The 11,704-nt window shown below is 44.5% G+C and overlaps 1 protein-coding gene across 4 annotated transcripts in view; it reads right to left on the reverse strand.

Annotated features, from left to right (window-relative positions):
- Positions 1-11,704, reverse strand: part of MID2 (midline 2) — a 597,656-nt gene that overhangs the window by 240,703 nt on the left and 345,249 nt on the right. For 3 of the 4 annotated variants that reach the window (XM_019521168.1, XM_019521164.1, XM_019521166.1), the window contains exon 3: positions 5,356-5,451. The exons of the other annotated variant lie outside the window; for it this stretch is intronic. In XM_019521168.1, coding sequence (XP_019376713.1) covers positions 5,356-5,451 — 96 coding nt within the window. The remainder of the gene's footprint in view (positions 1-5,355; positions 5,452-11,704) is intronic. 4 annotated transcript variants of the gene reach the window in all.

Here is an 11,704-nt window from a genome sequence, read left to right on the forward strand (position 1 = left end):
GGCTGTTAGGAAAGCTAAGGCAGATACGGAACTAGGCCTAGCATCAAGGATCAAGGACAACAAAAAGTCCTTTTTTTAAATACATAGGGGGTATAAAGAAGGCTCTGGGTAATGTGGGGCCCCTGCAGGATACGCTAGGCAATCTGGTGGTTGCAGAGGAAAAAGCAGACCTTTTTAAGAATTTCTTTGCCTCCATTTTCTTGTGCAGGGACCAAGACTCCCCCACCGAGATTCGGGATGGACTCAAGGGAGACTCCGTCAGGCCTAGGGTGAGGGAGGACCGAGTTAGAGAACTTCTGGAGGGGCTGGACATGTTCAAATCAGCAGCTCCAGATGCTCTTCACCCCAGGGTGTTGAGGGAATTGGCAGGGGTTATTGCGGGGCCCCTGGCACAGCTTTACGAGCACTCGTGGTGCTCTGGCCACGTGCCGGACAACTGGAAGAGGCCCAGTGTGGTCCCCATCTTCAAAAAAGGGAGGAGGGAGGACCCGGGCAACTATAGGCCCGTTAGTCTTACTTTGATCCTGGGGAAGCATTTTGAAAAGATTATCAAGGAGAACATCTGTGAAGGGCCAGCAGCGGGGATGATGCTCAGGGGCAACCAGCATGGTTTCATTAGGGCCAGGTCCTGTCAGACCAACATGATAGCCTTCTATGATCAGGTCACAAAATCATTGTACACAGGAGTCACAGTGGATGTAGTCTTTCTGGATTTCAGGAAGGCCTTTGACACTGTCTCCCACCCCAGTCTCATTAAAAAGCTAGGCGACTGTGGCATTGATGCCTACACAGTCAGATGGATAGCAAATTGGCTGAGGGGAGGCACTCAGAGAGTGGTGGTGGATGGGACATATTCGACGTGGAGGGATGTGAGCAGTGGATTTCCCCAGGGCTCGGTCCTTGGGCCCACACTGTTCAATTTCTTTATTAGTGACTTGGACGAGGGGGTGAAAAGCAGCCTGTTTAAATTCGTGGATGACACCAAGATCTGGGGTGAGGTGGGCATGCTAGAAGGGAGGGTACAGCTGGTGGGCATGCTAGAAGGGAGGGTACAGCTGGACCTGGACAGGTTACAGTGGTGGGCAAATGAGAATAGGATGGGATTCAATACTGACAAGTGCAGGGTGCTGCACTTGGGCAGTAAGAACCAGCAGCATACCTATAGGCTGGGGAACTCTCTTCTTGAAAGCACAGTGGCAAAAAGATCTTGGAGTCATTATTAATTCCAAGATGAACATGGGCCACCAATGCGAGGACATGGTCAGTGGTGCTAACAACACCTTGTTGTGCATCGACAGATGCATCACAACCAGGGCCAAGGAGGTGATCCTCCCCCTCTATACAACACTGGTAAGGCCACAGTTGGAGTACTGTGTCCAGTTCTGGGCGCCGCACTTCAGGAGGGATGTGGACAGCATTGAGAGGGTCCAAAGGAGGGCCACTCGCATGATCCAGGGACAGCAGGGCAGACCCTGTGAGAAGAGGCTATGGGACCTTAACCTGTTCAGCCTTTACAGGAGAAGGCTGAGAGGGGACCTGGCAGCCATCTATAAACTTACTAGGGGGGACCAGCAGGGAATGGGAGAGACCTTGTTCCCCTGAGCGCCTCCCAGAATAACAAGGAATAATGGCCATAAGTTGTTAGAGAGTAGATTCAGACTAGACATTAGAAGGCACTACTTCACAGTCAGGGCGGCTAGGGTCTGGAACCAACTTCCAAGTAGTGCTGGCTCTTACCTTGGGGGTCTTTAAAAGGAGGCTTGATGATTACCTAGCTGGGGTCATTTGAGCCCAGTTTTCTCTCCTGCCCAAGGCAGGGGGGTCAGACTAGAAGATCTGCAAGATCCCTTCAGACCCTATATCTATGAACCTATGAAAAGCAGCCCCTCCCTCTCCCACTGCCAACAGTTACCTGCTCCAGCTGCCTGAAGCTCACACCAGGCTGCCCTGTATCTGCTCTGCATTGCCACTGCTGCCCCGCACAGCAGCCTGGAGGTGGTGGTGACAGCAGCAGAGATGCAGGGCAGCCCCGAGCAGGCTCTGGGTGTCTGCAGCAGGGAACTGCTGAAAGCAGAGCGGGGAGCAGCCCATTTTCCCCACTGTGAACAACAGATTTTGTCCTGCACTACTGCTGGTGACCATTGGCAGGTGAGCCAGGAGCAGGTGAAGGGTGTACAGGGTCAGGGCTGTGTAGCGCGGGTCCCTGCCAGTACTGGACAGTGGCAGCGTCAGCCAGAAGGAGCCACCTGCAACCTGGGCTACCTAGAAAGGCAGTCCAGCCACGGAGCCACCCCAGCCCCACTATGTGCTGAGGGGGTGGCAGAACATGCCGTGGCTGGGCTGTGCCTGGGCCAGGAGACAGACGGACCTGCTGCGGGCTGGACAAAGACTCATGGTCCATATTTTGCCAACGGTTGCTACAAGGAGAAACTTGCCTTGGTCACAGCACATTCTCCACCCTCCCCTTCTTCAGTGGTGAAAGATTTTCTGATCTGTTCTGTTGGATGTGATCTTTATACAGCCATCTACTGCACCAAACCCTCTTGCATGTACAGCCATTGAAAAGTTCCATGCTGTCAATCTCTGTTTGATTCCCCCTACTGGAATGGGGATGAACTCCACCTGAAACACACCCCTCATTAGTTCCAGGCCACTACTACTGATAATATTCCACTAATTTCACTACCATAAACTTGTGTATCTTTTATGTGGCTTCCTTTCAAATACTTAAAAAGAGTTATCCCTCACCCTCTGTCTTGCCTTCCTCAGACTGCAGACATTCATTTGTCTTTAATTCTTTCCTTAGTCTATACACTCTAATTTTTTCAGCACCTTTCGCCCATTGCTTCACATTTTCTCCAGCGCCTCATATAAAATAACTGTTAAAAGTATTTAGGTTGTGAAGTCAAACACTCAGAAGAGTAGTAAGACTTCTTTGATAACCTCAAATAATTTTCATGCGTCCATATGCATTTGGATGCAAACTTATCACTTCATATCTAGCGCTTGCTTAATGAACAGACGCTCCATATTTTACCTCATCCTTGTTTAATGCATTGACCCAGGCCTTATTTGTAACACGCTGTTCCAATTCTGCTTTGAAGACCAAACTATCAATTTCCTTGTGGCCTTTTCTATGCTGCTCATCCCAATGCTTCACAAGCAATGTATTTATTTTTACAGCACCCTGTCAGAGGAGGAGGTATCCGCATTTTCCAGAAGAGAATGTGAGAAATGGAAAGACTAAGATACGAAATATTGTCAAATCTGTGCGCCCAAGCTAAGATAGCTAAGTATTTTTTGGCATATGCAGCAGTATGTAGTACATTGTATGTTCAAAGAATAGCTGACTTCAGTTGCAGAGAGCAGCCTCCCTCGCTACACATTCCTCGTTCAACCCCAGAAAATGTCCATTTTATACACTAGCGGTGGGCAAAATACAGCCTGTGGGCAGGATCCAGCCCACCAGGCCATTCTATCCAGCCCACAGGGCCTCCCCAAATTTATAAAATTAATATTTATTTGCTCCTGGCTGCCTGTCAAAGATGACAGGAGCCATGGGCAGTAGGACCCAGGGGAAGCCATCAGGACCCAGCAGAAAGTCTCTGCCTGCTGCTGCTTTCACTGCTTCCCTGAATGCCGCCAGCCACTCCAGCACTACGTGGCCTCTGGCTTCTTGGCTGAACCATGGGAGCACGGGGCCTGTGCTGGTACCCTGGAGACAGAAGCGGGAGGGAGTGTGTGTGTGTCTGTGCAATGAGGGAGGGAGAGAGACAGTGTGTATGTCCGTGCAATGGGGCGGAGGGGGGGACGCACACAGAGAGAGAGAGAGCAGTGAGGGAGGCACAGAGTCTGTGTGTGTATGTAGTGAGGGAGGCACAGAGTGTGCGTGTGCAGTGAGGGAGGCACAGAGTGTACGTGTGCAGTAAGGGAGGGAGAGAGCAAGTGTGTGATCGTGTGTGTGTGTGTGTGTTCATAGGGCGAGCCCCACATGCACACGCCACCATACACATGCATCAACACCCCCTCACACTGCCATACATGCAGACCCCCACACCCACACCCCCCTCACACACTCCAGCCACTCTTCCCCATACCCCCAGTCCCCCACAAACCTATACACACACCCCATGCACCCCCCCCATAATATACAAAAGTAAGATTTCATTTTAAACAATTGTGCAATCACCTCTATGTGCACTACACAAACACATGTAAATCAGGATGAAAAATATATTTTGAAACCAAGTTAATGAATGTTGTAGATGTTTGATTTTTAGAATATAATGTGTTATTTTTCTGGTTCTGAGATGGCAAAATCCCTTGCTGAAAGGAGTATTTCCAAGGGCAAGGGGAGGAACTGCTAATGGCAGAGGTTGAGGGTTAGGGGGCGGGATCTCCAGTCCCAAGATGGAGACCAGGAGGCATGGTGCCTGTCAAGGAGTGGGGATACCCATGCAGCCCTCAACAGCTTGACAAAACTTGTTAAGCAGCCCTCCGCCCAAAATAATTGCCTGCCTCTGCTCTAGCAAGTCTGTACCGAGCAGGTGAGAACTGCTCTATGTTCCAAAGGCTTATAACTTAACCAACTACAGGCACTTTTTTAAATATAAGTGGCAAAATGCAGGCCCTTGACACAAAGGTTATCCCCTTTCAAATTTCAGGTTCTCGTTCCAAAGTACAGAAGCTCTGGTGCTTCTCAAAGAAAAGATTGCCAGGAATTAACATAAACCAAGGTATTTTCTCCCAGCATTCTTCTTGGAAATGGCTAAACTACTTCTAACCCCTTTGTTTTGCTAAACAATCTCTTCATATGTCCCTGCACATATTCCCTTTTTTTCCATGCCATTTGACAAGGTATGGAAGAGAAGAGGTGGTGTAACAGACCTCTTGGGGCCCAGTCCATACTTCTTTCACCAATGCTAACTCCAGCTTCCTAGCACCTATGAGAAAATAATGTACAACCCTTTCAGCCTAAAGGAATGCAATATTAGGCTGTTTCACGCACAGGCAGAGCAGTTTGCACACTACAATGTAGTGTGTTCAATGGCTGTCTGTCCTGCCTAGATTTCAATGAATCTAAAAACACGATTTCTGTTCATTTCCTTAGGATACCATCTTGTAGTCCCATACGTCTTACTGCCAAGGCCTGGCATAATCAGGCTGAACAGCTCTTTTTGAAATTTTATCCCACTAACTACAGTAATTCCTTCCCTATATAATCATCACCCTAATTCATTCTTCTTTCTCTCCTAAAGGAGTGTTCTTGACTTCCAGGCAATTATCCCATCCGCCAACATGCACATGCCCTTCCCATCAGTTACCCACACTTGCAGAAACATTGCTATCACATACCTCCACCTGCTGGCAGATCTGTATCAGCTTGGCCATCTGGTTTTCTAGTTCACTATTGCGCTTAACCAAGTTAGCAAGATTCGTCTCCAGGGTTTGCTGCCAGTATCATAATGGGAGGGGGAAAAAAGGAAAGGGAAAAAAAATAAAAATAAAGCATAAGTATCAGCAAAGCCCAAGAACTATGATTACCAGGTTATCAATGACTCGGAACATTTGTCTTCCAACATGCTCACCAGGGAAATGAGGACACTAGTAGGTTTGGGCAGATGTACTTGGGTGTCTAGACAGCTTTTGCCTCCATTATTTTAAGCCACCACAGCATATAATGCTGAAATGTGCTTTCCCAGTGGTACTGGAACACTGCTTTACTTAGGAGAGGGAGTTCCAACAATGTGTTTCCAGCTAAAGTAAATGCTGTTTCAGGATTTTGGCTGATAGCTATAGTAACGACAGTAGGAAGTTAAGAAGCAATGTGATGCAAGCAACCCAATGGGGTTTCATGTGGCAGCCTGGGGTAATAGGGTAAATATTTTGTTTGTGCCTTCTCTGTTTCCTTATCACTTAGGAAGAGGCTAAAAACTCTCTTGATATTACTATTTTCCTGTTCAGCCACGTTTTACTATAAGAAAGTGATGCCTTATTTTCCCAGGTTTTTTTGGTAAGACTTTAAAGATGGTGACAGTGAGATTATGGCAATTCTTGCAATTGTCTCAGGACACCTGGGCGGGGGGGGAGGGGGGTGCGGGTAGGACATTCTGTTTCTCTTTGCTTGGCTAAGTGTTCATTTCTTAGAGTGACGTTACACACGACACATTTGACCATATTAAGGGCACTTAAAACACAAGTGGCCTGCACACTAAAGCACAATTACTTGTGTTAAATGCCTCTGAGTGTCTCAAAGTTACACTGCATCAGGTGAGGGTTAACTCTGAGCCATGCCACCCAGCTTGTATAAGGGTAACTTCTCCACTGAGATAAAATAAGTCATTTGCAGTCCCATAGTATCTCAGGATGCACTACTCTCAAACTCGCACCTTCCCCCACAAGTGTACAGCCCAGGTGTCCTGGTTCCTAGCCACATGCTTGCTCACTAGCCCTCTAGTGGCAAGTCAGAGCTGTGCAGGCAAGAAACGGTATTAACCCTTAACATGCGACTGCTCACAGCACATACTAACTTTAACACAGCTTAACAGTCCACAGATTTCGTATGGTTTAAGTGTAACACATAACTTCACCCGTAGCCATCTAAATGGCACGTCTGGCAATTTCAGACATGTAGCCGTTCTGTTTCTTGGCAGTGCAGATGTGTAAGTGGGCAAGCACCCTGTGCATGCAGACTAAGCATGCACAGTAGGTTACAGCCAGTATTACCAGGCATGCCCACACCCACATGTATATGCCCCTTGTGTACACATGCTGCAAATATAGGTGGCCCAAAACCACAGTGAGCCTGTCTTGGATAGAGGAAGACAGGGACCCTCTCACACTTTACCCCAATAACTGAGTGGCTAGGACCCTTTTGAGGGTAGCAGAAAAAGCCCACCATCCCTCTCTCCCAGAGGGAACTTGAACCCATATCTGTCTGACTTATCAGCACAGTGGTATATCACTATGCTACATCAGACACTACCCAGAGCCCTTTCAAGTGCTCCTTTTGAAGGTAAGCCACTGCCCCTTGCACTTCTTAGTTGCTGGAAAAAATGGATGACGAGCAGTGGGGATGTTTCTGCTTCACTAGGAGCACGGTAGTATTGAGGACCCCTCCCTTCCAGAGCAGCAGCCATCTCAATGAGGCACACACTTCCTGGCTTGTTTTCTTCAGTCTTACCTCTCATTTTTTGGTCACCCAAGAAACCAGGTTCAAAAGAAGAACTAGAAGGTGTGGATAATGCCTGACCTATAGCATCATGGCTGGTGTGCTTTGCTTGGAAGATGGAGGGAGACAATTTCAAATTGCTACTGAGCACAGAAGCCTAGAACCTGTGCCTCCAATTTCTCAGGCAGATGCCCTAACCATTCAGCTCTTGGGGCTACAACATGAGAAGACCTGCCTCCTCCTCCTCCTCCTCTACTTTGTTTCCAGGACTTGCACTCAATGTACATTTAAATCAGTGACCCCCTACATGCAGAACTGTATGCTTGGGAAATATAATCTCTACCAATGCCAAAAATACTACTCAGGAAGCTAAAAAGCCTGCCATTTAGATGGAGTGGAGAAATAGAATGCCATCTTGAGGTTCTTCTTAAAGCCCTAGCTCTCAGAATCATGAGATTTAAAAAAAAGTTGTACATAAAGGTGCAAAAATCAGAAACAGAAAGCAGACATTTTTAAAAATCTCATGTTTTTTCCACCCTGACACAACTTTAAATGTTGGGGACTGACATCTCAGTTAAGTCATGGTAGACTTTGAGTGCAGGAAATCTGATTGAGAGTCAGACTTTAAAAGTATTTTGCTCATGTTTGACTACCTATGGCATATAACTCATACACCTAATACACAAGTGGAAAAAAAGCTGTTCTGTTAAAAGTGCTATTCCCACATCCCCTCCTTTTCAACTGTAGATGGACATGTCACACATTACTTGTCATTCATCAGTGAATCCTTTGACAAAACTAAGGGAGACCAGACTTGAGATTTCTCATATTTCTAAAGTAAAAAGTAAACAGATTTGTTTGGGGGGGAGGGGGTTAAATCAGGCTTCAGGCTGCTTTTAACTTTATAAAAGAGCAAAAACAAAGCACAGCTAAACCCACTAAAACATCATACATCCATATTTCTTCTTTGCAGGTCATCTTTAATAGAGTGATATACAGACTCATCGTTTGGGTAGGTGTATGCTGGGACTGGTAGTCTTCATGGTCTGAACTTTCTAGGAGATGGGGAGGCTCCAATCTTCTCTGACTGAAAAATGAAGTGCAGCAATGGGTCTCCTGAATATCTGCCAACATGTCCCTAGCTAAGTATTGTTTGGTCATCCCTACCTTTCACAGCATATAGAAGCTACTTCCACATAGTGATCCCTGGTAACATCTCCGATGGCTAAGAGCTCTCGAATTGACAAAAACATTGACGTGCACAATGATAAAGATACGGATCCTGTTTTTGTCATATGAGCAAAAGAACAGCATATAGAGCTATTTTGTATCCAATTCCCGGTAGGGAAGACTGCCTGATATGAATAAATTAATTCTATTTTTCCATCTATTTTCTCCCCCCCTCATCCTGTGTTTATAATAAACATAAAAGGCTTTTGGGAGAAAGACTGCAGTCTCAGCTACATAAGGACAAGTTGCCTTCATTTCCATTCCCTGTTTCCGAATCAGAGTAACATTTTGTGCTTGATAAGTACAGTTTGTTAACAAAGCTGGATTTCAAGCAAAGCAGATAGAGATTCCCAAGAAACTGTTGTTTACTGTGGTGCTTATGCTGGCATTTTGTCTTATCACTTTGCATCCTTTGGACATCCTGATGAAAGCTAAACACAAGGGGACTGAACATTTTTAGTGAGAACAAGTACATTGAAGGGATTGTTTGATTCGTGCCCAGAACTTAAATGGCCTTATGCTAAAGCCAGTTTTGTTGGGGAATCAGGCAATTCACCAGAAACCCTGATGCTTGCCTCTCTTGTGACTGGCAGAATGTGGGAAGAGTGCATGAGGTCACTGTATAGGAAGGAGAGAGATTTTTGTTTTCTCCCAAAGAATGCACTCACAAACACAGACACATGCGCACACGCAGAATGCTCCAAGTCAGCCTTGCTTCAAAACTTAAGTGAGGAAACTCATGATGGCAGATCAAACACAACAAATTTGATCTTAAAGTGCTCTGACCTACTGTGCTGCTAGGTTATTCCTCCACCCAATGGAGATGCAGCACTATACAAGCCTTACAGCTTCTAGCCAAAGAGTACACCAAAGCCAGTCTTGTACTCTTTTCCTGTCTAGTTAGTGCTTGCCACATACAGCTACTCCTTGCTTAATGTTGTAGTTATGTTCTTGAAATATGCGACTTTAAGTGAAACGATGTTACATGAATCCAATTCCATCACAGTAGTTACCCACTAGTAGGAGGCAGCCAAAAAACATTATAACTGAACATTGCGCAACTTTAAATGAGTGTGTTCTCTAATAGATCAGTGACATAATAACAAAACAACCTTAACTGAGATGACATTAAGTGAGGAGTACCTGTAGTCATGAATATCAGGAAAGACTAACACAACACTCCATGCCAGAAGAGCCTAGAAATGAAAGACTGAAAATTGAAGAGCCCATCATAGCAGAGAGACATTACATCAAAACTCAGTGCACAGGACCAAGCTCTGCTCTCAGGTCTAATAATGATTTGCATTGTGGTAGTATCTAAAAGCCTTGGTCATTGACCAGGGCCCTACTGTGCAAAGTACTGAACAAAGAGAGAACAGAAAGACTATGTGCAAACACGTTAGCTTTACTGGTTATGGATTCACCCCAGCGTAAAAACAAAATATGGCCTGCAGTCTCTTGATTCACAAGCACAGATACCCTGCTTTCCCATTATGTGAAATTTTGAAAAGGGGTATAAATGTTATAACAACATTGCTAGGGTGTGCACAGAGATCAGGAACATTTAATTGAACAGAAGCAGTTTGCAACCAAGCTTCCACTTGATGCCTATTTACACTAAATGCTGGTTTGCTCCCTCATCAGTGCTGGTTTGCTGGCTTATGCAATATTTATTGAAAAGAATGCAACCTAACAGAGCTCCGAGCATCTAGGAGAAAAAAAAATTAAAAGATTTCAATATCTGCGGACACACAGTGGACTGGTACTTTAGGATATCAATAATTTAAACGACACTGCATTTCCATTAAAATATGTGATTCCATTATGAGAAAATGCTTAGTAACAAAGTACTGACAACCTGTTGCAAAACTTGTCATAAAAATGATACCCTATTAATAATTTAAAATTTAGAGCTGAAAAAGGATCCCTGTGGTGTTTTATTCAGATATGGCTTGGAGCTGTAGCCCATAGCTTCCAGCAAGACTCCAGAAGTCACATAAACAAGGCCTTTCTGCATTCAGATATAATTTTTTGGATGGTTAGGCAGTGGAACTTGAACGACAGTCATAAAATACTGGCAAATCATTTATTCCTGAAAACCACTGGCTCCTAAAATACTCAGACCTCATTTGCAGTCCTGCAAATAGTTAGCCAATGGTTGATAATGCATAATACAGAAATAGGACTGAAAAATTACAGGGAACTCAAGCTGCGTTCATTAAGCTGAAAGTTTGCAAAACCATCCTATACTGACAATGAAAAAGCCAGCTGTTAACAGTTTTTGTTATTAAACATAATTTGACTAAAGCACTGAACATTTAACTCACTAATTATCTTTCTCATCATTGATATGGCTGCATTGAAGTTTCGTGCCTTGAAAATGCAGTGGATCCTCTTTAATGTTCTAATGCTGTTAATGAAGGGCAATTAAGGACAAGGGGAGAAGAGCTTTGAGTTAATTTCTTCAGTGTATGAAACTCCAAAATGACTACAAGTATCTGGCTTTTCTAGGAGTTGCCTTTTTTCCTAAATTACTTCTTTTCTCTTAATATTTGCCTGCAAGGCATCCCTAGCTTTTATATTGAACAAAAATCAATTAATTGTCAACCAATCTATAAATGAAAATATCACGCAAAAGTCTTTACAGATCTATGGAATTTGTTAAATTAAAAACAAATAAACTAACAAATACTTTTTGTTTGTTATATTCTAGGTCTTCCCAACAGTACCTAATGGGGCAGGTCTGACTGATATTTTAGTACAGGGACTGCAGCACACAAAAATGAAAACGTAATTAATTGCTTCTGTTTAATTTGCTGGAACTCTTGAAAAAATTACTGAACACCCTAATATTACCAAGCGGTTATATACACGTTATAGCAACTATAGTTTTTGTTTAATTCTGTTTTAACATGATAATTATTTTCCAAGATAGTCACTTTCTGGCCTGTTTGTCTAGATCTCTGCACAGCTGGGATAGGGAGGAGGAAGACAAGAGAAAGAGGAACATAAGTTTGAAATATATGTATTTTTGTCCAAAGGAATTTGGTTATTTTAGAAAAAATAACCACACACTTCCTGTCTTCATCTGATCCTCAACAAAAATGGCAGAAGCCTGGTCTTTGGCAAGGACAGAGTCTTTTTGGAGGACTAGAGGTTTTTCTTTGTATGCAAAGTTGAGCATATTAAAACCATTTCCTGAGCACCTGCTGTAGAACATCCTTTGGGCATGGGATAGACATTCATAGATTCATAGATTCATAGATTAAGGGTCGGAAGGGACCTAGTAGATCTTCTAGCCCG

The sequence above is a fragment of the Gavialis gangeticus genome, unplaced genomic scaffold (genome assembly GCF_001723915.1).
Source record: "Gavialis gangeticus isolate Ggan-Ray unplaced genomic scaffold, GavGan_comp1, whole genome shotgun sequence".
Taxonomy (NCBI): domain Eukaryota; kingdom Metazoa; phylum Chordata; order Crocodylia; family Gavialidae; genus Gavialis; species Gavialis gangeticus.